General features: G+C 43.6%; 1 protein-coding gene across 1 annotated transcript in view; it reads left to right on the top strand.

The window, feature by feature from the left end:
* Positions 1-27,541, top strand: part of LOC126456039 (espin-like) — a 448,202-nt gene that overhangs the window by 351,579 nt on the left and 69,082 nt on the right. The window contains exons 8-9 of the mRNA XM_050091795.1: positions 14,412-14,556; positions 23,955-24,256. Coding sequence (XP_049947752.1) covers positions 14,412-14,556; positions 23,955-24,256 — 447 coding nt within the window. The remainder of the gene's footprint in view (positions 1-14,411; positions 14,557-23,954; positions 24,257-27,541) is intronic.

Here is a 27,541-nt window from a genome sequence, read left to right as displayed (position 1 = left end):
CCGTAAAAGGCTACACTCCAGGGAAGTACCTACATAACCGCGTTCCTAACGTTAACATTTACGTTATGTATTACCAAATTCATCTTTTTCAGAAACGCTTTTCTTACTACTGCCGTCTGCATTTTATATCACTTCTACTTCCGTCATTGTCACTTTTTCAGCTGCTCAAACAGCTCAATAATCAACTATCCTCATCTTGTTAAATTCGAAAACATTCCATTACCCCTGTTTTACCTTTGTTAATGTTCACTTATAACCTCTTTTCAAGACGCTGTCCACCCCGTTCAACTGCTCTTCCAAGTACTTTGTCGTCTCTAACAGAATTACAATGTCATCGGTAAACTGTAAAGTTTTTAATTCTTCCCCCTGAACTTATACTCCCTTCCGCAATTTATGTTTCGCCTCCTTTATTGCTTCCTCAGTGTACACATTGAATAACAATGGGGATAGGCTGCAGCGCTGTTTCACTGTCTTCTCAACCACTGCTTCTCTTTCCTGTCTTTCGACTCTTATAACTGCAGTATGGTTTCTGTATACATTATAAATAAAGTTAAGTTCCTTACAGTATCAGTGTCGTATCTCCTATGTATTTTTCATCTACTTCCTCTTCTGTTTCTACAATACCAGCTTTGCGTACGCTGCTTCGCTGGCGTGGACTGTATAGTATGCATAGATTTTTTCTTTTGTTTTTCTTTCTTTGAGTTTGTATGCTGTTGCGGAGATTGCTCACGTGTAATCGACACGCTGTGCAAACGATGTACTGCTCTATGCAAACTAAGCTACAGACATAGTATTAAAATTTAATAAAGCAGTTCCTCGTATAATATTTGCACAGTTTTGTACTTGAATTTAAGTATTCTTACACATATCGTTCATGTACAAATCAACAATCTGGAAACAGGTACCTGGTCATCTCAAAAGGATATTCCTGTACACAGAATCGAATCTATTTTTTCTTCAGTAATGATTAGTTTGCATAATAATTAGAACAAAACCAAATTTTTTAAAAATATGTTGTACCTATTAAAAAGTAATGTATTAAAGATCTGTTACCGTTTCTGTAATTTCGGCAAAGCCGATTTGTCCCGGTGACTGTTAAATAGCTTTCTTTCATTTAGTTCATAAATTGCAACATCCAATGATTTTCACGTGAATTAAGACCACAGAAGCATGGTGTTTTCCGAATGCACTTCTGACCAAAAGGCTATTCTGCTTTCATAATGCAGTATTTTCACAAAATTTTTCATCCCCTATCCCCCATCCCCCACGGGGTTTTAATTTCCAAAAACACTGACACATATTTTTTTTATTTATACCCGATAAGTCAATTACCAATTTTGGTTGATGTACCTTTATTTCTTTAATAATGAATATTTAAAAACACATTTCATCTACTACTTCACCCATATGGGTTGAATTTTGAAAAATACCTCCTTAAACGATACTTATACACTCCTGGAAATTGAAATAAGAACACCGTGAATTCATTGTCCCAGGAAGGGGAAACTTTATTGACACATTCCTGGGGTCAGATACATCACATGATCACACTGACAGAACCACAGGCACATAGACACAGGCAACAGAGCATGCACAATGTCGGCACTAGTACAGTGTATATCCACCTTTCGCAGCAATGCAGGCTGCTATTCTCCCATGGAGACGATCGTAGAGATGCTGGATGTAGTCCTGTGGAACGGCTTGCCATGCCATTTCCACCTGGCGCCTCAGTTGGACCAGCGTTCGTGCTGGACGTGCAGACCGCGTGAGACGACGCTTCATCCAGTCCCAAACATGCTCAATGGGGGACAGATCCGGAGATCTTGCTGGCCAGGGTAGTTGACGTACACCTTCTAGAGCACGTTGGGTGGCACGGGATACATGCGGACGTACATTGTCCTGTTGGAACAGCAAGTTCCCTTGCCGGTCTAGGAATGGTAGAACGATGGGTTCGATGACGGTTTGGATGTACCGTGCACTATTCAGTGTCCCCTCGACGATCACCAGTGGTGTATGGCCAGTGTAGGAGATCGCTCCCACACCATGATGCCGGGTGTTGGCCCTGTGTGCCTCGGTCGTATGCAGTCCTGATTGTGGCGCTCACCTGCACGGCGCCAAACACGCATACGACCATCATTGGCACCAAGGCAGAAGCGACTCTCATCGCTGAAGACGACACGTCTCCATTCGTCCCTTTATTCACGCCTGTCGCGACACCACTGGAGGCGGCTGCACGATGTTGGGGCGTGAGCGGAAGACGGCCTAACGGTGTGCGGGACCGTAGCCCAGCTTCATGGAGACGGTTGCGAATGGTCCTCGCCGATACCCCAGGAGCAACAGTGTCCCTAATTTGCTGGGAAGTGGCGGTGCGGTCCCCTACGGCACTGCGTAGGATCCTACGGTCTTGCCGTGCATCCGTGCATCGCTGCGGTACGGTCCCAGGTCGACGGGCACGTGCACCTTCCGCCGACCACTGGCGACAACATCGATGTACTGTGGAGACCTCACGCCCCACGTGTTGAGCAATTCGGCGGTACGTCCACCCGGCCTCCCGCATGCCCACTATACGCCCTCGCTCAAAGTCCGTCAACTGCACATACGGTTCACGTCCACGCTGTCGTGGCATGCTACCAGTGATAAAGACTGCGATGGAGCTCCGTATGCCACGGCAAACTGGCTGACACTGACGGCGGCGGTGCACAAATGCTGCGCAGCTAGCGCCATTCGACGGCCAACACCGCGGTTCCTGGTGTGTCCGCTGTGCCGTGCGTGTGATCATTGCTTGTACAGCCCTCTCGCAGTGTCCGGAGCAAGTATGGTGGGTCCGACACACCGGTGTCAATGTGTTCTTTTTTCCATTTCCAGGAGTGTAGTATAAGATCAACACCATCTCCAAATTCCAAGTTTCTATCCTTAGCGGCTTGGGCTGCGCGATGATGAGTCGGTGAATCAGTCAGGACATGTTCTTTCCTACACAGAAAAGATAGACTGACTTCAAGTTTGCTTCTCTTACGTATATTGAATCCATCTCTTAGCTTTCCCGTCTTTGCCTAGTACTGGCTTACCTTTAGAGTTTTTAATATTCATACAGTTGCTTCTCTTTTCTCCAAATACCTCTCTCATTTCCCTTGAGGCAGCATCTACCTGTCCCTAATTATGCATGCTTTTGAGCCTCGTTTTTGTCTTCTAGCCATTTCTGCTTAGCTATCAAAATCATTTTTTAGACTTCTGTTTCAACTTTCGCCTGTTTGTCCTTTGCCGCATTTTTGTTTTCTCGTTTCTTCAATGAAGTTCAATATCTCCTGGTTTAACCAAGGTTTTCTACTAGGCATTTTACCTATTTGATCCCCTGCTGCCTACACTGTTTCATTCCTCAAAGCTACTCATCTGTCTTCTACTGTATTCCTTTCTTCAGTTTTAATCTACAGTTCATAGCCAATAAATTATTTTCAGAGTCAGCATCTGCCTCTGCACATGTTTCACATCTTAAAATCTGGTTCCGAAATCGCTGACTTATCATTACATAATCAATCTGAAACCTTCTAGTGCCTCCGGGTGTCCTCCACGTGCACAACCTTCTTTCATGATTCTTAAACGAAGTGTTAGTAATGATCAAATTATGTTCAGTTCAGTATTCTGCCAGGCGGGTTCTTCTTTCATTCCTTTCCCTAACCATATCTTCTCCTATTATCTTTCTTATCTTCCTTTTCCCATTATCCAATTCAGTTACCCATTACAATTAAATTTTCGTCTCCCTTATCTATCTTACTTCATCAGACATTATTTCAGTCTCTTCTTCATCCGCGAAGCTAGTTGGCGTATAGACTTGCGGTACTGTGGTGGGTGTTGGCTTCGGGTGTATGTTGGCTACGATGACGCGTTCAGTATGCTATTCATAGTACCTTAACCAAATTCCTTTTTTCTTAATCCTTATTAAAGCAACTGCTACATTACATACATTTCACCTTGTGTCGAGAACACTGTAAACCAGGACTCCTGTTCTTCCCACCACCGCACTTCAGTAACTTCCACTATAGCTAAATTCAACCTATTTATCTCTGTTTTTATGTTCTGTAACTTAAGATCCCCAGAATACCAGTTTTGTTTTTCCTATTGACGACATCCTCCTGTATTGTCCCCACCCGGAGATAAGAATGGGGTCTATTTCGTCTCTGTAATATTCTACCCAAGAGGACGCCATCATCATCAAGCCACACAGTAGAGCTGGATGAGATAGGGAATAAAACAACGGCTGTAGTTTCCCCTTGCTTTCAGCCGCTCGCAGCACCAGCACAGGCCGTGTTTGCATATAACGCTAGAAATAACTAGGAGAGCACAGAACCAACGAGCAATCGCAAAAAAAGCACTATTCACCCGAGAAGTATTTCCTTTTCTGATTATTAGTCACATATTCGTCGGCGTTAACATCTTTTTTTATATAAAAATCAACACATGAAACAGAAAAAGAGCGTTCTTCTCAGTTTTTGTTGTCGTGTACACTTTACAATGCACTCTTGATCCATTGTTATATTTTATTTATACCATTTTTATTGATCAGACATCAGTACATAAGAGCATTTCTACATTTTCTTTCACATCGGAGAACACGCATAGTCACGGTACTTTTAAAACCCTAAACACTGGCTGATGAAAATATCACCAGAGGTCTTTTGTTCACTTAGCAGCGGCGATATCAGAAAATCAGTGAGACCAGCCTCTGCTGCAGTTCTGTGATTGTTAGAATCTATTCAGTGTTATTCACTAACTCGATATGGGCTTTCTTGGTCATATTAAGGTTTTGTTTCCAAGTTCCTTGATACGGAAGGGATTCACTAACTCAAACCGCGTGCAGCATTGAGAATCGAGGAGTCTGATACTTTCTGGACTAACTGTACTACCGGTCGCACTAAGAATTATCATCTTGTACTCTGTTTCTAAAGAAATTGTCGTCGATTTAACGTTAAATCGTAATCCTACTTGCTTAGCTCAATGGAACTTGTACGCTGCTCTCTGTTTCTCAACTCCCCTCAAAAAGCCGCCGAACGGTGTCAAGAGTGCCAAGTAGAATGAGGCGACAAAAGTCATGGGATAGCGACATGCGCTTATACAGATGGCGGCAGCATCGCATACACAAGGTATGAAAGGGCAGTGCACTGGCGGAACTGTCATTTTTACTCAGGTGATTCATGTGAAAAGACTTCCGACGTGATTATGGCTGCACGACGGTGATTAACAGACTTTGACCTCGCAATAATAATTGGAGCTAGACACATGGGACATTCCATTTCGGTAATCGTTAGGGAAATCAATATCCCGAGATCCACAGCGTCAAGAGACTGCCGAGAATACCAATTTTCAGGCGTTACCTCTCACCACAGACAATGCAGCGACAACTGAGAGCAACGCTGGTTGCAATGAGTTGTCAGTGCTAACAAACAAGCAACACTGCGTGAAATAACCGGAGAAATCATGTGGGACGTACGACGAACGTATCCCTTAGAACAGTGGGGCTAAATTTGGCGTTAATGTGCTATGGCAGCAATCGACCGACGCGTGTGCCTTTGCCAACAGCACGACATCGCCCACAGTGCTTTCCTGGGCTCGTGGCCATATCGATTGGACTCCACACGACTGGAAAACCATAGCCTGAACAGATGAGTCCCGGTTTCGGTTGGTAAGAACTGATAGTATGGCTTGAGTGTGGCGCCGACTCCACGAAGCCATGGACCCAAGTTGTCAACAAAGCACCGTGTAAGCTAATGGTGGCCCCATAAATGGTGTTAAGTTCGGGTACTTGGAGACTATTTGCAGCCATTCATGGCTTTCACGTTCCCAAACAACGATGTCATGTCACTGAGCCACAACTGTTCGCGATTGGTTTGAAGAATATTCTGGACAGTTCGAGCGAATGATTTGGCCACCCAGATCGCCCGACATGAATCCCATCGAACATTTATGGGACATAATCGAGAGGTCAGTTCGTCACAACACCCTGCACCGGCAGCACTTTTGCAATTATGGTCGGCTAAGGAGGCAGCATGACTCAATGTTTCTGCAGGGGACTTCCAACTACTTGTTGAGTCCATGCCACGTCGAGCTGCAGCACTACGCCGGCCAAAAGGAGGTCCAATACGATATTAGGAGGTATCCCACGGCTTTTGTCAGCTCACTATATGTAACGTCGTACTTGTGGTCTTCCTATAAAAGTTTGTCCTTACGTTTTACATCAGTTACGAAACTGACGAAATAAATCTCGGGAGAACAGCCTGGTATGAGTGTGCATAGGACACAATATTTCGGCAGTCGACCACGTTGCCATCATCAGGTGAGATTTATTTCGTCATAAAATACGCCTGGAGAAATTGAAGGATCACAGTTACGAAACTATTAATATAATTTAATTTTAATAACATGGAGCGTGACGAGATAAGAGTCACGTTGTGGGGAGTTACATCAGAACGCAGAACTGACTTCATTACAACCTAATTTAATTCCACAGACAGCACCATAACTGCAATGTCTTTGAAGCAATAATTAACAACAGACTACAAGTGTTTTCAAAAGACAACAGCATTATACCACTTGAATAAGCTTGTTTCAGAAACAGGGAAAGTGCCGCTGACCAATGATTAAAACTATCTAGCAAAGTAGCAGAAGCCTGCAATTTAACACATGTGACTGCTGCCCTCTTTCTGGACATAGAACGCGCCTATGATTAGGTATGCCGTGTGGGACTTCTTCTCAAAATGCTAAAATACAGCTTCCAACCTGAAATAGTAAATTAATAACTAACCTCACTGGAAACAGAAAAGTACAAGTACGGTGATCAAAAATCGTCCTACTTCGCTGCCAAAGCGGGAGTCCCTCTGGGTTCCGTCTTCTCCCCGTTGTCGTATACGACATATACAGCTAACATCCCAAGACCGAGATGGTGAAATGAAGAAAGAGCTCTGTACGCGGTTGATGCCACTTATTCGTGTCAAGCACCCACCTGCAGCACAATCAATGAAAAAGCCAACACCTAGGTCAGCGAACTTGAAACCTGGCTCAGTAAATCGAGAATCCGACTTAATCCAACCAAAAGTCAATTTATCCTATTCAGACGTAGAAATATTACTAATCGCCAACAGCGGGATCACCTCAAACTTAACCATCGCGCTTGGGAACAAGAAATTACTCCACAATCAAAGGTCAAATATCTTGGCATCTATATAGATGAACTCTTAAATTGGCAGAAAAACACGATTGAAAAGATTGCGTAAGCTGAAAACTGACTTAATTTAGTGCCTCTCTTGAAGTACCGAACACGTGGAGTGGAACAACCAGTTGCACTTCTTAAGTACAAAATGTTTGTCCGAGCGATTCTCGTATATTTATCTCAAGCCTGGATTATGTAATCTAACCAGACAAACAAGAAATTATATCCCCTGACCGGAGGAAGCTTCGAATAGCTTGAGATCTGGAAATCATTCCCAAGCAATTCTTGATGTAGGCGTACATGGTAAGAATAGAACCGGTGACGTGCAAGTATACGATGTACATCGGTTCTAGGAATGCCAGTCTCGTGTTCAAGCTGTCGTGTGCTCACATGTGGATTCATGGCAACGGAAGCGAGAACACTAACTTCAGCAGCTTCGTCTGTGCGAGTGCTACGACTATTGCATTGGCGTGGGTTGAAACTTCCCGTTTCCTGAAGCGTCGCAACAAGACGAAAAAACATCCGTCGGGAAGGTGGGATATCGCTGCCTGCGTAGCATTTCGCCTTCCTTCAACAACAACAACAATGAAAGAAATGTTATGTCGATGCAGTTTGTAGGAAGGTCAGCCCTTACTGTAGGCCTACTCTAACAACAGTATTTTAAAGGACTTAACTACTGTACTAAATGTATATGTACATAAGAAAACAGAATTGCAATTACTGTTCTGCTATCTTACATTCCCCATAGATGAGTAGCATTTCTACCTTCTCTTCGTTGGTGTACATTTTACTCACGCAACTCTTCAACTGACGATGGTTGACGGAATGACGGGTGTGCATTCTACTAATGATTACATTTGTCCTCTGTCAACGTCAGCATGTGGATGTGTCCCATTACCCCGAGTAACTGCATAAAACGCTGGGAGCGTCAACGTCAATGTTGTTTTATGTAATTAATAACGTTGTGTTTCAGTGAATGGTGCACTGTGATACCTTTTTGAATAGGTCTTTAGGAGAGGAAATAAATTGGATAAAAAACACAGGGTGCCATTTAAAAAAGTCATACCGCTGTTCATACCTTTGTAAAAAACAAAGCTACAAAGAAGGCAGTCATGCTGATTGATGTCCCCCTGACGGCTAAAGAACATTTGCTTGAAAAATTTTGTAATTTACATCTGGACAAACAGTTATTTAGGATGGTCAAGATAAATGGGACACACTATATATATATATTCCAGTCTTACATATTCTCAATTTGCAAACGAAGACCTTTTCGGCTTCCCTGGTGTTATAAGCCACTCACGCCGGTAAATGCCAAACGACGCCTCGTTTGCTGTAAGGAGCCTAAACATAGGACGATTGAACAGTGGAAAAACGTTGTGTGGAGTGACGAATCACAGTATAGAATGAGGCGTTACGATGGCAGGGTGTGGGTATGGCGAATGCCCGGCGAACGTCATCTGTCACCGTGTGCAGTGCCAACAGTAAAATTCGGAGGCGGTGATGTTATGGTGTGGTAGTGCTTTTCATGGAGGGGGCTTGCACCCCTTGTTGTTTTACGTGGCACTGTCACAACACAGACCCACATTGGTGTTTTAAGCACCTCCTTGTTTCCCAATATTGAAGAGCAATTCCAGGATGGCGGTTGCATCTTTCAGCACGATCGAGCACTTGTTCACAATGCACGGCCTGTGGCGGAGTGGTTAGACGATAATAATATCCCTGTAATGGACTGGCCTGCACAGAGTCCTGACCTTAACCCTATAGAACACATTAGGGATGTTTTGGAACTTCATGCCAGGCCTCACCGGCCGACATCGATACCTCTCCTCAGTGCAGCAGTCCGAGAAGAACGGGCTGCCACTCCCCAAGAAACCTTCCAGCACCTGATTGAACGTATGCCTGCGAGAGTAGAAGCTGTCATCAAGGCTAAGGGTGGGCAACACTATATTGAATTCCAGCATTACCGATGGAGGGTGCCACGAACTCTTAAGTCATTTTCAGCCAGGTGTCCTGAAACTTTTGATCACATTGTGTACCTCTACAGGATCGGCATTAGAGACTCAATATCAGAAGGAGATTTAAATCATGTGACCAGCAAGTAACTTTGTGCAATAGATTAAGCAAACTGAAACATTAGCTCCCTATTAATATCGTTACTATTCAAGCATCAGGAATTATTAAAACTTATGATCTCTTTTAAGAGACTGTAAACTACCCAAGTAATTATCAGCTAACATAATGTTTTATAATCGTCAGATTTACTAATACGTATTACTAGTACGGTATAGTATTGGCTGCATGGTTTCTGCAATAAAGACCAATAAAATTATGAGGGCGTCCCGAAAAGTAATGCTTCAGAATGTTTTATGTGAAAACGCTTAAAGCTTTTTAAATAAGACGAACTTCATTAACATTCTACATCTTTTTTCTTCTTCTCTACATATTTATTTCTCGGTACAGTAACCGTGGCGGCGAGAGACCATCACTGTAGAATGTTTCACTTTGTTAACGGAGACACAACTTCACCTCCGCATGCACTGCTTCACCGCAGTCAAAGTAAAGTCCTCGAAAATGTTGTTTAAGTTTTGGGAGAAAATGATTATCGGATGAGGCCAAGTCGGTACCGCATGCAGAATGATCGATGACGGTGAACCCAAGGCGTCGGATTGTTGTAGATATCGCAGCGCTCGCGTTTGATCCGGCATTGTCATGCTGAAGGAGAAGCCTTCCATATGTGGACGAACTCTTCAGTTAGAAACTCCACTACATCACGCTGTTTCTCACGCAGCAATATGCTTACATTACACACAGCCATGTTACACGCTACAATTCAGAGCCCTCTAGCGGCAGAGAGTTGCAACTTGCGTCAGCGAATCGGGAAAGCCTGCCGAGTAATATGGTGACTTGTAGCACCTGAACTGATACAGATAACTGAGTAAAAATTTAGGGGGAATATAATACGAGGAACACCGTCTGTTTTTCATTGGTGAGTGCACAGTGTTGGAAAATTTCACATTCAAATCGTCTGCAAATTAAGTGTTATTTAACTTCTTCTGCAAGACTCGTCACCTCGACTTACAGAATATTTTTCGCATAATATTCGCAAATAAGAACAGTTCCCGAATAGCCCATACTATTCATCCTCCCATTATCGCGAAAGACTCTCTGGCTCAAATATTAGAAACAGTTTTTTTTCTCATCCATTGACACTTCTTTCATTTCAGGTATCAGTATTGTGCAACGGATGTAAACTAATGCACTTACTGCTGCCTGCGACAAATCCTGGAACACGTTAAATTCTTGGGTTTACATCTACCCGAAGCGGCCCTTTGATAACTCTAAAAGGAAAAACATGTTCTTCGGAAGATTAATAACTACGATTGTTCACGTCACTTCTCCGATCTTTGATCGCACATTATCTCCCATCTCCCCCACTGCAACAGCCTGTTAAGAGTTCCTTCCCAGTTTCCCTGTCACGCTCTTATTAACGCGCAAGTCGGCATCCGTAACAGACTTCACTTCTGAATCTCGCTTGGCTCTGTCCTCGTGCTAGACAACTGAAATACTAAAATAAGACCACAGATATGACATTATATGTAGACAACAAAGAAACCATCGTTGGCGTTATCAAACACGCGCACTCAGACAACACATGGTAGCCGCAATTATAGCAGCATACACTAAACGTTTAGCCTATATCTCGAATAGACTTGCAAGGATTAAAAAGAGTGAATGCTATAGTGCTATAGGAACTGAGTGCATACATACCATAGAGGAATTCGCTAAACAACAACTTAACACAAAACGATTTTTGTGATTTTTATATATGGATGACGCTTGTTAGAATTGATTATCAAAAAGTGAACTCTGCAATAAATTTTGCATTTTCCCATTCTAAATTGCTTGTAGCAACCATAAATCCATGCATATTATAAAATGGATGTGTGTGTGTGTGTATGTGTGTGTGTGTGTGTTCCACATCTCCTCCTAAATCATTGGACCGATTTCAACGAAACTTGGTACACATACGATTTATTACTGTCAGGCAAGAAAAGGTGTGTGGTAAGAACCACATATCATAGTGTAGGAGGTATACGTCATAATTAATTTGATGCATAGAAAACTGCCACATCATGCATGACGTTTAAATTTATTACTTCTGTGCTAATAACTGTATTCAGAATAAATTTCGCAGGCAGTATCCACTTCTGATAAATGCACTTCCCAAATTATGTCATTATACCACGTGTAGTTCCGGAGACGTAATGTCATAAATACCGAAATGCGTGCAAAACTGCCGCATAGTGCACGACGTTTAATGTATTAGTGCTTTGCTGCTAACACAATTCGCAACACATTTTGCAGACAGTACCCACAAATGTCTCAGAATGTACGTACATACATATAACATTGTACGACTCATAGTTCAAGACATATGGCGTCATAAACACTGAGAAACGTGAAAAAATGCCGCATCATGCAGAAAGTTTTAATAGATTTATTATTTACTATTATGGTACTCCCCCAGTCTTGCCAACTTAAGTAAATTCCTGACACCTGGCAACGATTCTGACAGCTTTCAGCTGCAAAGAGCAAGCGACTTTACGCGAAAATAAAAGCCGCATATAGAGCTATGAAAAGCGTTGCGACAGAGAAGTTTCCAAAATCGCGTGGTAGGCACGTGAAGCAGCTGTGCCCAGTGTACAGAAACTGTCTGGGATATTACATTACAAACATAGTTCACTTTTTGTTTTAGTTTCTAATAGAAAATCGGCAAAATGAATACCCGAGCAATGCCGGATTTATAAGATAGTAGGCATGAGGCAGTCTACAAAGAACACTTAACTGAAAAAATGTAGATTAGAGATACAGTAGATCAACTTTGATCCAAGGGCATTAATTACTCTGCCTCCCCAACCCCTATCGCCAATGTCTTAAGCACGGTGGCGACTCGGTGAAACTATAGTAGCAGACAAGACGATCATCACCGTGAACAATTGAAACTGGTAATCTTGTTCCACTATTTTGAGGACAAGACGGACAATAAATAAATACATTTAAGGAACAAAATCAACATTTTATTTTTCTCAGTTTACTATACCACTGAAACGACAACAGAAACTATTTGCCGGAACTAGGACTCTAAATCTGGATTTCTTTACGGAGTTCAGTGATTTCAAGTCCCGGTAGAATTTTAGTTGCTACTTCACAAGTGCAATAAATAAAAGTTCTTTGTGATGTTTTCTTCTTTTGACAGAGACGTCGGATGGAATTAAAGTTAAATGTTATTGTGTAGTCTTCACTTCGAAGATTCGTTTCATACAGCTTTCCTCGATAGTCTGTACAGTGCGAGTCTCTTTATCTTCGCATGTCTATTGCACAGTAATATTTATTCAGATGGTGTGTTTGTATTTCAGTAATACGCGCTAATCATGACGTTTAGTCCTCTACCATCTACTGAATAAACGTATTTTTTTTCTAACAGAGGAGCAATGATTTATATACTACAATACCAGTAGGAAAAAAGATACGTGTATTGAGTATTGAACTGCGGTTCTAGAAATGACAGAGAGGCTTCGTCCCGCCCGAGCCCTCAGTGGTCCACAATCCCACAACAGGCCACAGCAGTCTACCCCGCCACCGCCCCACACCGAACCCAGGGTTATTGTGCGGTTCGGTCCCCAGTGTTACCCCTCTCCACCCCCCACCCCCGAGAACGTCTCATACCAGATGAGTGTAACCCCAAATGTCTGCGTGGTAGAGTAATTATGGTGTACGCGTATGTGGAGACAGTGTTTGCGCAGCAATCGCCGACATAATGTAACTGAGGCGGAATAAGGTTCAAATGGTTCAAATTGCTCTGAGCACTATGCGACTTAACTTCTGAGGTCATCAGAACTAATTAAGCCTAACTAACCTAAGGACGTCACACACATCCATGCCCGAGGCAGGATTCGAACCTGCGACAATAGCGGTCGCTCGGCTCCAGACTGTAGCGCCTAGAACCGCACGGCCACTCCGGCCGGCGCGGAATAAGGGGAACCAGCCCGCATTCGCCGAGGCAGACGGAGAACCGCCTTAAAATCCATCCACAGGTTGGCCGGCACACTGGACCTCAATACAAATCAGCCGGGTGGATTCGTACCCGGAACCGGCAATCTAAAAATGACATGACTCCACATGAAGGTTGTCTTTAGCACAAAAAGGGGAGCACAATGCTGCTAAAATCATTTTGATCACTTACCCAGTGATGTAAAATGTCTGACAGGCAGGAAAGTAAAAATTTAAAAACAAATTGAAAAATATTCTCCTTAGTAACTACTTCTACATCACAGAAGAAATTCTGTTAACTGAATTTGAATATTACTCAAAAGCTTCCTTTGGCCATACATGACACAGTTTCGGAATTAGTCAAACGAGTTGATCCCCCATGAAACCTATTATCTACAGCATTTAGCTGCTGTAACTGCAGCAAAATGATGAATCGAACGGGTTTCAATTTCGGACATATGGTTTTCTTAAAGGAACTAACAATATTGCGCTGTTTTCGTAAATATGTATTATACATAACAAAAAAAAATAATGAATTAACTTGATACATATTTCTGGTGAGGTGTCGGTATCGACTTCGCTTCCATAATCGATAGTGAAATTATTTATTAATGTACTGAGGTGACAAAATGCATGAGGTAGCGATATGCACATATACAGAAGGCGGTAGAATAGCTTACACTAGGTATAAAAGCGGAGGGCATTGGCGGTGCTGTCAGTTGTACGACGGGAATTAACAGCCTTTGACAGCGGAATGCTAGTTGGAGATAGACGCATGAGATATTCCATTTCGGAAATCGTTACTATTTTTTCATCCCTTAATTTATTTTTAACTTTGATGTTAGTCTCTCTACAGTTTGGTATTGTTATAAGTTCCTACATATTACCGCTGTGGATAAGACTTGCACCGCCTCCTCTTGTTATGTATGTCAAAGTGTTACCACTGCTGTCTATGCACAGTGGCCTGAAGATGGCGTAGTATGTCGCCGAAACTGGTTGCTCAATAAAATTTGGAAACTGAGACTGCTGAAAGGCGTTTCGCCATTCTGTTTCTCCCTTGAAGTTCGCTGTTGTTAGCTGGCAAAACCCGAGCGGCTCGCCAGTGTGGGTAGCAGTGTCAGCGGCAGCTGATGAGAGCCGTGTGGTGTTTCTGTTGCAGAGTCGGGCGTGTCGAGCGCCTCGCCGTCGGAGCTGGGCCACTCGGAGAGCGACGACGCCGAAGCCTCCCGCGCCGCACAGGAGGCCGTGGCCGCCGCCAACGCCAGGAACACGCTGCCGCACCGGCCCAGCAGCGGCTCTTCCAGGTCCGTCCGGCCCCTACACTCACTCACTCATTCACTACTCAACCCCGCTCTCTCTTCTCTTGCATCTCACCCCCTTTTTTTTCAAATCCTCGGTCTCCTGCCTTACGAGTCTTTTCAAGCGGTATATTGCTCCCTCCTACGTATATCTCGAGAAGAGACCATGAGGATAAAATCAGAGAGATTAGAGCCCACACAGAGGTTGTGAAGCAGCAGAATGGGTTGAAAATAAATAAATCGCCAGGTCCTGACGGGATTCCAATTCGGTTTTACTGAGAATACTCTACTGCATTGGCTCCTTACTTAGCTTGCATTTATCGCGAATCTCTTGCCCAACGTAAAGTCCCGAGCGACTGGAAAAAAGCGCAGGTGACGCCTGTATATAAGAAGGGTAGAAGGACGGGTCCTCAAAATTACAGACCAATATCCTTAACATCGGTTTGTTGCAGGATTCTCGAACATATTCTCAGTTCGAATATAATGAATTTCCTTGAGAGAGAGAAGTTGCTGCCCATGCGTCAGCACGGCTTTAGAAAGCATCGCTCCTGCGTAACGCAACTCGCCCTTTTTTCACAAGATATCTTGCGAACCATTGATGAACGGTATCAGACGGGCCATATTCCTTGACTTCCGGAAAGTGTTTGACTCGGTGCCCCACTGCAGACTCCTAACTAAGGTACTAGCACATGGGATTGGTTCCCAAGTATGTGAGTGGCCCGAAGACTTATTAAGTAATAGAACCCAGTACGCTGTCCTCGACGGTGAGTGTTCATCGGAGGTGAGGGTATCATCTGGAGTGCCCCATGGAAGTGTGGTAGGTCCGCTGTTGTTTTCTGTCTATATAAATGATCTTTTGGATAGGGTGGATAGCAATGTGCGGCTGTTTGCTGATGATGCTGTGGTGTACGGGAAGGTGTTGTCGTTGAGTGACTGTAGGAGGATACAAGATGGCTTGGACAGGATTTGTGATTGGTGTAAAGAATGGCAGCTAACTCTAAATATAGATAAATGTAAATTAATGCAGATGAATAGGACAAAGAATCCTGTAATATCTCAATACTCCATTAGTAGTGTAGCGCTTGACACAGTAACGTCGATTAAATATTAGGGCGTAACATTGCAGAGCGATATGAAGTGGGACAAGCATGTAATGGCAGTTGTGGGGAAGGCGGATAGTCTTCTTCTGTTCATTGGTAGAATTTTGGGAAGATGTGGTTCATCTGTAAAGGAGACCGCTTATAAAACACTAATACGACCTATTCTTGAGTACTGCTCGAGTGTTTGGGATCCCTATCAGGTCGGATTGAGGGAGGACATAGAAGCAATTCAGAGGCGGGCTGCTAGATTTGTTGCTGGTAGGTTTGATCATCACGCGAGTGTTACGGAAATGCTTCAGGAACTACGGTGGGAGTTTCTAGAGGAAAGGAGGAGTTCTTTTCGTGAATCGCTACTGAGGAAATTTGGAGAACCAGCATTTGAGGCTGACTACAGTACAATTTTACTGCCGCCAACATACATTTCGCGGAAAGACCACAAAGATAAGATAAGAGAGATTAGGGCTCGAACAGAGGCATATAGGCAGTCATTTTTCCCTCGTTCTGTTTGGGAGTGGAACAGGGAGAGAAGATGCTAGTTGTGGTACGAGGTACCCTCCGCCACGAACCGTATGGTGGATTGCGGAGTATGTATGTAGATGTAGATACCGACAGTCATTCTTTCCACGAACAATACGAGACTGGAATAGAAGGGAGATAGAGGTACTCATAGTACCCTCCGCCACACATCGTCAGGTGGCTTGCGGAGTATGGATGTAGACGTAGATGTAGAATGTTCTCTAACCCTGCCTACAGCGATTAGACACCAATATGGAAACACCGTGAGAAATGCATGCTTGAACACAAATGCAGTTCCTAACCAAGCCTGGAGATTACGCTGGTGTATTTGACCACGAACGGCACCCGTGCAATGTCTTCAAAAGAAAAAAAAAAAAAAAAAAAAAAAAAAAAAATGTTCAAATGGCTCTGAGCACTATGGGACTTAACATCTATGGTCATCAGTCCCCTAGAACTACTTAAACCTAACTAACCTAAGTACAGCACACAACACCCAGTCATCACGAGGCAGAGAAAATCCCTGACCCCGCCGGGAATCGAACCCGGGAACCCGGGCGTGGGGAGCGAGAACGCTTTCGCACGACCAGCAATGTCTCAATACGTTGCAAGTGTCAGTCGTTGTCACGACAGCGTTCTACGTAGTTCCTTTCAGAGTGTGCTGATGCAATAGCTCCATACTTACCAATCATATACAATAGCTCGTTTGACGAATGATCAGTACCCAAAGACTGGAAAGTTGCGCAGGTCACACCAATATTCAAGAAAGGTAGTAGGAGTAATCCACAAAACTACAGGCCCATATCACTAACGTCGATATGCAGCAGGATTTTAGAATATATATTGTGTTAGAAATGAATTACCTCGAAGAGAACGGTCTATTGACACGCACTAAACATGGATTTAGAAAACATCGTTCTTGTGCAACACAAAAATAGCCCTTTACGTACACGAAGTGTTGAGTGCTATTGACAGGAGACTTCAAATTGATTCCGTATTTTTAGATTTCCAAAGGGCTTTTGACACTGTACCACACATGCGGCTTGTAATGAAATTGTGTACTTGTGGTACATCGTCTCAGTTATGTGACTGTATTCGTGATTTCCTGTCAGAGGGGTTACAAATGGCTCAAATGGCTCTGAGCACTATGGGACATAACTTCTAAGGTCATCAGACCCCTAGCACTTAGAACTACTTAAACCTAACTAACCAAAGGACAGCACACACATCCATGCCCGAGGCAGGATTCGAACCTGCGACCGCAGCGGTCGCGCGGTTCCATACTGAAGCACCTAGAACCGCTCGGCCACCCCGGCCGGATAGAGGAGTTACAGTTCGTAGTAACTGACGGAGTCATCAAGTAAAACACAAGTGATTTCTAGCACTCCCCAAGGCAGCGTTATAAGCACTCTGCTGTTCCTTATCTATATAAACGATTTAAGAGACGATCTGAGCAGCCGTCTTAGGTTGTTTGTACATGATACTGTCGTTTATCGTCTAGTAAACTCATCAAATTGCAAAACTATTTAGAAAAGATATCTGAATGGTACGGAAATTGGGAGCCTAAATAATGAAAAGTGTGAGGTCATCTACATGAACGCTAAAAGGTGTCCGTTCAACTTGTGTTACACGATAAATCAGTGAAATCTAAACGCCGTAAATTCAATTAAATACCTAGGTAATACAATTACGTACAATATACATTGTAAAGAACACACAGAAAATGTTGTGGGGTAGGCAAACCAAAGACTGCGTTTTATTGGCAGAACAATTAGAAGACATAATAGATCTACTAAAGAGACTGCGTACACTTCGCTTGTCCGTCCTCCTTTAGAGTACTGCTCCGAGGTTTGGAATCCTTAACCGATAGAATTAACGGAGTACATCGAGAAACTTTAAAGAAGATAAGCCCGTTTTGTATTATCGCGAAATAGTGGAGAGAGTGTCACGGACATGATACATGATTGGGATGGACACCATTAAAAGAAAGGCGTTTTTCGTTGCAGCGGAACCTTCTCATGAAATTTCAGTCAACAACATTATCCTCCGAATGCGGTATTGTTTTGTTGACGCCGACCTACATAGGCAGAAACAGTCATCATAATAAAATAAGGGAAAGATATAGGTGTTCGTTTTTCCGCGCGCTGTTCGAGAGTGGAATAATAAGGAATTACTGTGAAGATGGTTCGATGATCCATCTGCCAGGCTGTCAAGCGTGAACTGCAGAATATCTGTGTAGTTCGAGTTCGAACATTGGGAAATTGTTGGTGCTCGTATAGGAGGTGCTTCCGTTACCAAAGTAGACGAAGTGTTTGGTGTTTCAAGACCACTGTATCGAATATTTATATCGCGTACAGAAGAAACAGAAAAAATCATCCACTAAGTCACAAAGCAAACGAAAGTGTGTTGAGTGAACGTGACAGACGAACGTTGAAGAGGATTGTGACGAAAAGTAAGAGGACGACAGTTGTAAAAGTCACTGCAGCCCAAAAGTCACTGCAGAACTGAACGTACCACATTCGAAACCTATAATCAACAAAAGCAACACTAAGGGAGCTCTATATTCAGGGAATTGCAGGACGAGCTTCAATTCCAAAACCACTGATTAGTGATGTAAATACGCGAAACGGAAATACGTGGTGCCAGAGTCATAAAACCAGGACTATGGAACAATAGAAGAAACTAGTTTGGTCGGAATAGTCTTGTTCTGGCCAAGTTTACGTCCCAAGAGTGAAACATGATGGTTCCGGTGATGACTTGGCAGCCATATTGTGATATTCCACCGGCTCAATGTTACTCTCCGAGGTCACATTACTGACAAGCTTTAGGTAATCATTTGGGATGATCGCTTCCGTCCCATGGTACAACACTCGTTCGTCATGGATGATGCTGTGTTCCAAGACGACATGGCCCCTACTCACGCCGTCCGAATTGTCCAGGGCTGGTTTCGTGAGCACGAGGATGAGTTGTTATATCTCTCCCGGCCACTACAGTCACCAGATCTCAATATTATTGAGCATTTGTGATCTGCTTTCTGCAAAAGTGTGAATGGTCCCTATTCACCTCCATCATAATTACCTGAACTTGCCACTATTTTGTAGGAACAACAGTATACAATTCTCTTGAAAATTACACAGGACCTGTATTTATGCATTCTGAATGCGTGGAAGCTGTTTTGAATTCCAGCGGTTTTCCTACGCCCTATTAGATATGGTAATGCGCTGTGTTTCTGGTGTTTCCAAATCTTTGTCCACCCCCTATATTTACTGCTAAAACATCTCTACTCTCCTACTAAAAATTAAATCAACCTTCTCATACCTATTCTCTGTAGCATAGCTTACGCAGTTGCCATGATCTGCTTTCTCTTACTTGCTATGCTGTGTTGCAGACGTGCATCGAACTCTTCTTCTGCAACTTTGCGCCATTATTCTTTAGGAGCAAACTTACTGAGTATCCAAATAAAGTGTTCAAATTCTGCCGAGAATGCATGAATATCGCGTCCCAAAATTAGCTTCGTTGTTTCCTCTCAGTAGGATGTCCCAGGAAAAAGTGGATTGTCAAATCAGAACAGGTCAGATGACCTAGCCGGTAAATAAGGAAAAAGATGATGATGGTTGTTTGATACCAATCTCTTCCGTTGAAGGAAGTTTTCCTTGTCTGCGCCTGCTTTTTTATATACATATATTCCATTCTTCAGCTATCCTGCGTAGTGTTGCTTCTTGGATAAGAGTAACCTTTCACATCCCCTAACTACTTTCCTTGAGGTAATTTCACTTTAAGAAAGTTCACTACATGGGTCCTTATTTATTTGAGTAATATGTTTTGAAGATTTTGCCTTGATCAAAAGAATAAATTTTGTTTTAATCAAGGCTGAAGACACAAAATAAATTTATTTTTCTAGCAGGAGTGATGAAATAATGACGATAAACTAAGTTTTGTTCAGTGCAGAGGTTTTTAAATATATTTATTGCTCTAATTCAGCCTTTTCCCCAAAATCTATGGCACTTTTACCTTTCTACACCTATGAGACATAAATTATTCATGTCATAAAAGTATTCAGTACGTTTAGTATGTGGTGCACACTCTAAACGCTTCGAAGGCAAATAGTTAACTAAATTGGCAAAATCAGCCTCGCAGTATGATTATTATATTATTTATCTTGTAGTCAAGAAACAACCCGTATCCCGAATACAACAGTATTTACAAATGGGAGTAAATATGAGAAGTAGCTTCTGCGAATTAATTCTGCTCCAACGTATGAGAAAATAATACATTAACAACAGCCTTTGACTGACTTCTCTCTGATTTAAAGCCCGATAAAATGGCTTCGTAAACAAACTGAAATTATTCCTGTTCTCCTTCATTTAGGAATTTACAGCAGATAATATCGTAGACACTGAGGCTAGATGTTGTTTTTATATAAAAGTTGACACAATACACACAATAACGATATTATCTGTATTATGTTACACGGAATGTCCAGATAACTATGTAATGAAATATGTGCGCTGAAATTGTCACTACAGTACCTTAAATAGCTAAAAATTAGGTCCAGGGATTATTTACGAAGAAGAGCAGCTTGAATGTGGTGTCGTTGGGGAGACGTCATGATGCTCAAATTAGTTTTAGCTTCGTACAATAAGCCCTCAGCTCCAGGATAAACAGACCTTAATATATCGTCAGCAAATAATTTCATATCGCAAGATTAATAGAAATAGTTCCCAAAAAAATTACAGTTTGCCAATAAGCACTTGGTGGACAAATTTAGTTATTTAACAAAATCCCTCTCTTTCATTTGGCTCTGAGCACTATGGGACTTAACAGCTGTGGTCATCAGTCCCCTAGAACTTAGAACTACTTAAACCTAACTAACCTAAGGATATCACACACATCCATGCCCGAGGCAGGATTCGAACCTGCGACCGTAGCAGTCGCGCGGTTCCGGACTGCACGCCTAGAACCGCGAGACCACCGCGGCCGGCTCTCTTTCATTTCTCACCGCTTGTGCAGTCATGGAGCCGTTGACACAGATGCCGCAAATTGTGTCGCGTCTGAGTCACAGTGACACTGAAGCGGTCCGAGACGGAACAAATTGCCCAGCTGCTGCTGCTACCATGTGGCAAAGAATGGGGCGTGGCTGTTTATAAGAAAACACAGCGGCGTCCCACTGCAGTCGTGCGACAAAACTACTCGAAAGCCAACTGCAGTGGCCTGAAACGAACGGGATTCCGCTTCTTATCCGTGAACCTCAGTTTGCTTGATCTCTTAAGTCGAGAGCAATTTTTTACAATGAACCTTAGAAAGCTGAAGTTAGCATTTAGCTAAACAGTGAGTGACCTACGACAAAGTATCGTCTTTTGTCGGAATCTTACTACACCGCGAATGATATTCCGCATTCTGATGTTATGTCCCTCAAACGCATTTTTGAAATCTTGACGTCTGAGACATGAATTTTACACTCACAGACAATAAATTAATGAACAATTCGATTTTCAACGCAAAGGAAACTCTGTATGAAGCATATAAACTAATAATCTTGTCCACACTTGTGCTGGAAGGGTCTCTTATTTCAAACTCCCCTTTTACTTTCATTTTTTAAATTTTCTTATCTTCTAATGTTATTCGCTACAGTGAGTTTTTGAGAAGCTCTCTTGGATTTTTCTGTTAAATTTGGTTTTTATTACCAATGATTCAGTTCTTCATCAACAACTAACCTGGAATATTACTTCACTTGGAAGGAAGTGCGCAGATAATTTGTAGGAAGTGCAGGCGGGTTGAAATTTCAACAAGAAAGATTCAGGGTATCCCACTTAACATTGGTATGACTAATACAGTTCGAGACATCGAAATATTTGCTACATTTTCGCTGACGTGGAGGTGAAATCTCGGTGACCTAGCAGTCTGGACATCAAATTCATCCCAGTCCCCAGTCCTCCTAAAGGTCTAGGATTATTGAAAGCTGCGCGGGATTAGCAGAGCGGTCTTGGGCGCTACAGTCATGGACTGTGAAGCTGGTCCTGGCGGAGGTTCGAGTCCTCCCTCGGGCATGGGTGTGTTTGTTTGTCCTTAGGATAATTTAGGTTAAGTAGTGTACAAACTTAGGGACTGATGACCTTAGCAGTTAAGTCCCATAAGATTTCACACACATTTGAATAGTTTTTTTGATTATTGAAAAATAGTGCATACATATACTGCGAAATAAGTAAGTTATAGATGTGAATTATACCCAACGTGAATAACCGCTTTGCGATGCCATATCTAGCAACAGTACTATCTTGATTTCGACCAAACACTTATCACTTTTGACCGAGACTTGAACTCGGGACCTTTGCCTTTCGCGGGCAAGTGCTCTACCATCTGAGCTACCCAAGTACGACTCACGACCCGTCCTCACAGCTTCAATTCTGCCAGTAGCTCGTCTCCTATGTTCCATACTTCAAAGAAGCTCTTCTGCGAACCTCGCAGAACTAGCTCTTTTGGAAGAAAGGATATTGCGGAGACATGGCTTATTCACAGCCTGGGGGATGCTTCCAGAATGAGAGTTTCACAAGTTTCGCGTTTCACTTTATTTGAAAGCATCTCCAGCCGTTGCAAAGACTGCTTAATGACCACAGTTTTCGTAAAATTGCGACTGTGGACGTAAGACCATTCAAAACTATGAATACAGAGAATTACTGTGATCCTTTCCCTACAGTGACTTACCGGAAAGCCTTCCTCTGTGTTGTTAACAGTTCATGAAGAGTTAGAAGAGCCCGTGTTACTGACATGCACTACATACAGGGTATACCGAAACTTTCCCTGAAAAATCTTAATACGCGCAGAAGGCATTGGATAGATAAAAGAAATAGGAACCCACGCCGGAGGCGAATTGTTTCCTTGCTCCTGGAACGAACATGTAAAACAACGTTTTCCACTTTTTCGCTTCCACTGTATGAAAAATCTATAGTTATTTACCATGACTCTGGCAATTACTAATTAAGTAAAATGATAAAAATACCCGGTGATAATGTACGTACAATAAGTACAACATTCACTTCTCACACTAGTCCACAGCTCGTGGTCTAGTGGTCTAGTTGCTGCCTATGGATCACGGGGTCCCGGGTTCGATTCCCGACCGTGTTGGGGATTTTCTCTGCCCGGGGACTGGGTGTCTGTGCTGTTATCATTTCATCATCATCATTCGTGGCAGTAGCTAGATTTGACTGTGTGGAAACTGGGACTTTGCGTGGTCGCTGATGACCGCACTGTTGAGTGCCCCATAAACCAATCACCCTCATCTCACACTCTAGTCTGGTCTTACGCTGGTTGTATGCATTATTTTCATTACTATAACAGTTCCTATTATTGGACATAATCACGGTCGTAGTAGTTGCTTGCGAAAGTAACCAGTACGATAGTCACAGTACATGACTGTCGCTTTTTCTGCCAGCAGACATGGGATTGTGGAAATAACTTCTTTTATACGTTTGTTCTTGTAAAAACCGCTACATACTCAATTCTGCGATTACGTAAGACATTTCCCGGTAAGGAGGCTGAGTAGTATACCGGAACTTCGGAACTCGCCTCACGGAAGACCAGCTGGTGATGGGTTGGTCTAGTAGGCCATAAACAGTCCAAAGAATCATTCGAATCGAAGTCGCCTTCACATGATCTGTTAATACCACGGACTTGTTCGATATTAATTATTTACTTTATTACTGACTGTAGTATATTCCTAAATTTATAGCGTTAAACTCGTAATCAGTTTCCGTTCAGAGCACCTAACTGGAATATTGACTGACTCCTCTCCAGGGCCCTGAAGCGAGTGGTGTCGGAGCCTGCACAGCTGTCTCCGCCGCCTCCGCCCCCACCACCTCCAATCGCCGCCCCCGACATGGACGCCTCAAAAGCCGCCCCTGCCCAGACTGACGCCTCCCCGCAAGCAGACTCCAGCAAGTCACACCAGCAGGAGGCGGTTCCAGCTCCGGAGGCAGCCGCCTCCGCGGAAGAGGCGCCGCCCAAGGCAGACACCGTCGTCTTGGAAGAGCCGTCGCTGAGGCCGTCCGAGGTCCGCAAGACCAACAGGTCGCCCTCCATCGCGTCCACCTCATCAGGTACAATGCACGCACCGCCGTTTGCGCTCACTTATAATTCGTGCTTCATTTGCACGGCCCATGGCTGTTTATTGCTACTTGGTTGAAGCAGCTGAAACGGAGAAAGTGACTGAATGTGTAAATGGTATCTAAAATGATTCTGCTTTTCTTTCTCATGGTAGTGTCCCGCCACTTGGAAGCGGCCCGTGCCAATTTCAGTGTTATTATGTGTGCGAAATTAATAATATTCTCACGCCGCACAGCAAATTTTTAGCATGTTAGGTTTCTGTTCACGAGGTCATTGCATCGTTTCCCGTTAGTAGCATTTATTCTACTCTCAGTTATAAATTATATGTTTATTATTAAATATAAATTTTAACGAACAAATACTAAATCATTATTTTTAATAAAAATAAAATCATTTTATTTTAATTACTAATCTCATGAAAATTCGAGTATTTAAAGTAAATTAAATTTAGGTAAGTAAACGCCTAACATCAGATAAAAAAAAAACACTTAAGCGTTTCGTATCTCATTCGGCAAAAACGGAACCGTTATGGGATCACTTAACAGGTCGCCTGTTTCTCTGGTTGTCCGACTAATAAGGCCCATTTTTCGCGGGAAATAGTAGAGGTATCAAGTTGAAATTTACACTCCTGGAAATGGAAAAAAGAACACATTGACACCGGTGTGTCAGACCCACCATACTTGCTCCGGACACTGCGAGAGGGCTGTACAAGCAATGATCACACGCACGGCACAGCGGACACCCCAGGAACCGCGGTGTTGGCCGTCGAATGGCGCTAGCTGCGCAGCATTTGTGCACCGCCGCCGTCAGTGTCAGCCAGTTTGCCGTGGCATACGGAGCTCCATCGCAGTCTTTAACACTGGTAGCATGCTGCGACAGCGTGGACGTGAACCGTATGTGCAGTTGACGGACTTTGAGCGAGGGCGTATAGTGGGCATGCGGGAGGCCAGGTGGACGTACCGCCGAATTGCTCAACACGAGGGGCGTGAGGTCTCCACAGTACATCGATGTTGTCGCCAGTGGTCGGCGGAAGGTGCACGTCGACCTGGGACCGGACCGCAGCGACGCACGGATGCACGCCAAGACCGTAGGATCCTACGCAGTGCCGTAGGGGACCGCACCGCCACTTCCCAGCAAATTAGGGACACTGTTGCTCCTGGGGTATCGGCGAGGACCATTCGCAACCGTCTCCATGAAGCTGGGCTACGGTCCCGCACACCGTTAGGCCGTCTTCCGCTCACGCCCCAACATCGTGCAGCCCGCCTCCAGTGGTGTCGCGACAGGCGTGAATGGAGGGACGAATGGAGACGTGTCATCTTCAGCGATGAGAGTCGCTTCTGCCTGGGTGCCAATGATGGTCGTATGCGTGTTTGGCGCCGTGCAGGTGAGCGCCACAATCAGGACTGCATACGACCGAGGCACACAGGGCCAACACCCGGCATCATGGTGTGGGGAGCGATCTCCTACACTGGCCGTACACCACTGGTGATCGTCGAGGGGACACTGAATAGTGCACGGTACATCCAAACCGTCATCGAACCCATCGTTCTACCATTCCTAGACCGGCAAGGGAACTTGCTGTTCCAACAGGACAATACACGTCCGCATGTATCCCGTGCCACCCAACGTGCTCTAGAAGGTGTAAGTCAACTACCCTGGCCAGCAAGATCTCCGGATCTGTCCCCCATTGAGCATGTTTGGGACTGGATGAAGCGTCGTCTCACGCGGTCTGCACGTCCAGCACGAACGCTGGTCCAACTGAGGCGCCAGGTGGAAATGGCATGGCAAGCCGTTCCACAGGACTACATCCAGCATCTCTACGATCGTCTCCATGGGAGAATAGCAGCCTGCATTGCTGCGAAAGGTGGATATACACTGTACTAGTGCCGACATTGTGCATGCTCTGTTGCCTGTGTCTATGTGCCTGTGGTTCTGTCAGTGTGATCATGTGATGTATCTGACCCCAGGAATGTGTCAATAAAGTTTCCCCTTCCTGGGACAATGAATTCACGGTGTTCTTATTTCAATTTCCAGGAGTGTACGTCACATTCTAAGGTCTGGAGTCCCTTGGCGGTGTGAAAAATTTATGCTTCTGTGTCAACGCAATCAAAAGATACGGCCATTTATGTCACATATTTCGATACTCGCAAATTCACTCATCAAAACCTATACGGTATTTCCCGTTGACCTAGAATCATTAAATTTGTGAAGAAGAAGGGTTGCACAGTACAAGTAAACGAAAAAATATTTAAATTGTTAATTTGTGATTAGGTAACATAAAAAAGTATTTTTTGGCCATTTGTTGTCCGTCTCTCTGTCTGTCAGTTCCATTTTCTCTGGAACGGACAGAGGTATCAAGCTGTAATTTATGCCACATATTAAGATCTGTGATACCTTGTCAGAGTAAAAACTTCAAGCTTCTAAGTCAGTGCAATCAAAAGATGCGCCCATGTACGTCACATAGTTTGACTATCGTAGACTCACTCATAAGAATCTATAGATGGACTATTTACAAACATGTCAGAGCTGCTGGGCTAGTAGTAAAGCGCATGCCTGAAAACAGAGTTCGTGGGATCGAATCTCCATCGGGGCACAGATTATTTGATCTTCATTTTAAACCAGCCTTCGCTTGTCAACGATGTGAGATCTCAGCAGAAACGACAAGTGGTCCGAATTCCACGTTAAACTGTAGGCATCCTTTCACCAGTTGGATAATCGGATTCGATTAGGGACACGCAAGTCACCGAAGTGACATCGAAGGACTTGCAACAGGCCATTGAGGCACACAAAATTATTATTGTTATTATTATTATCATCCCTATACATAATTATGTCTGTACGGGACTTCCAAAGTGCGAGTTTCGCTTGTCCTTGTCCAGGTTTCTTATTTCCAAGGATTGTGTAGTATTATTTAATTATGTAATATTTTCGCTTAACAATAAGGCACTTCATATATCTGTACGATCCGATGACCTGGGGAATACAAACCTCACACGCTAAACACTTAGCTACCTGCGATTCTTTTAATATGTTCCAACTGTTTTGCACTTAACAGCGATCAGAAATATTCTAGGCAATTTTTTTTTAGAACTGTGTCATACTGCTTCAGAAATTTGATATCCGGGCAATGGTCATCTAATTCTGCGCTTCTTGCCCCGCGTCACTGCCGAAGCTAAGTACACTGTAATCTTCAAGTTCAAAGCAACAATTGAACAAGGAGGGAATGGGTGCTACTGTATCGTTCAAAATGACACAGTTTTGGTAGAACCTGATTTTTC

This window comes from Schistocerca serialis, chromosome 2 (assembly GCF_023864345.2).
Source record: "Schistocerca serialis cubense isolate TAMUIC-IGC-003099 chromosome 2, iqSchSeri2.2, whole genome shotgun sequence".
In the NCBI taxonomy this organism is placed as follows: domain Eukaryota; kingdom Metazoa; phylum Arthropoda; class Insecta; order Orthoptera; family Acrididae; genus Schistocerca; species Schistocerca serialis.
This window is presented reverse-complemented; position numbering and strand designations above follow the sequence as displayed.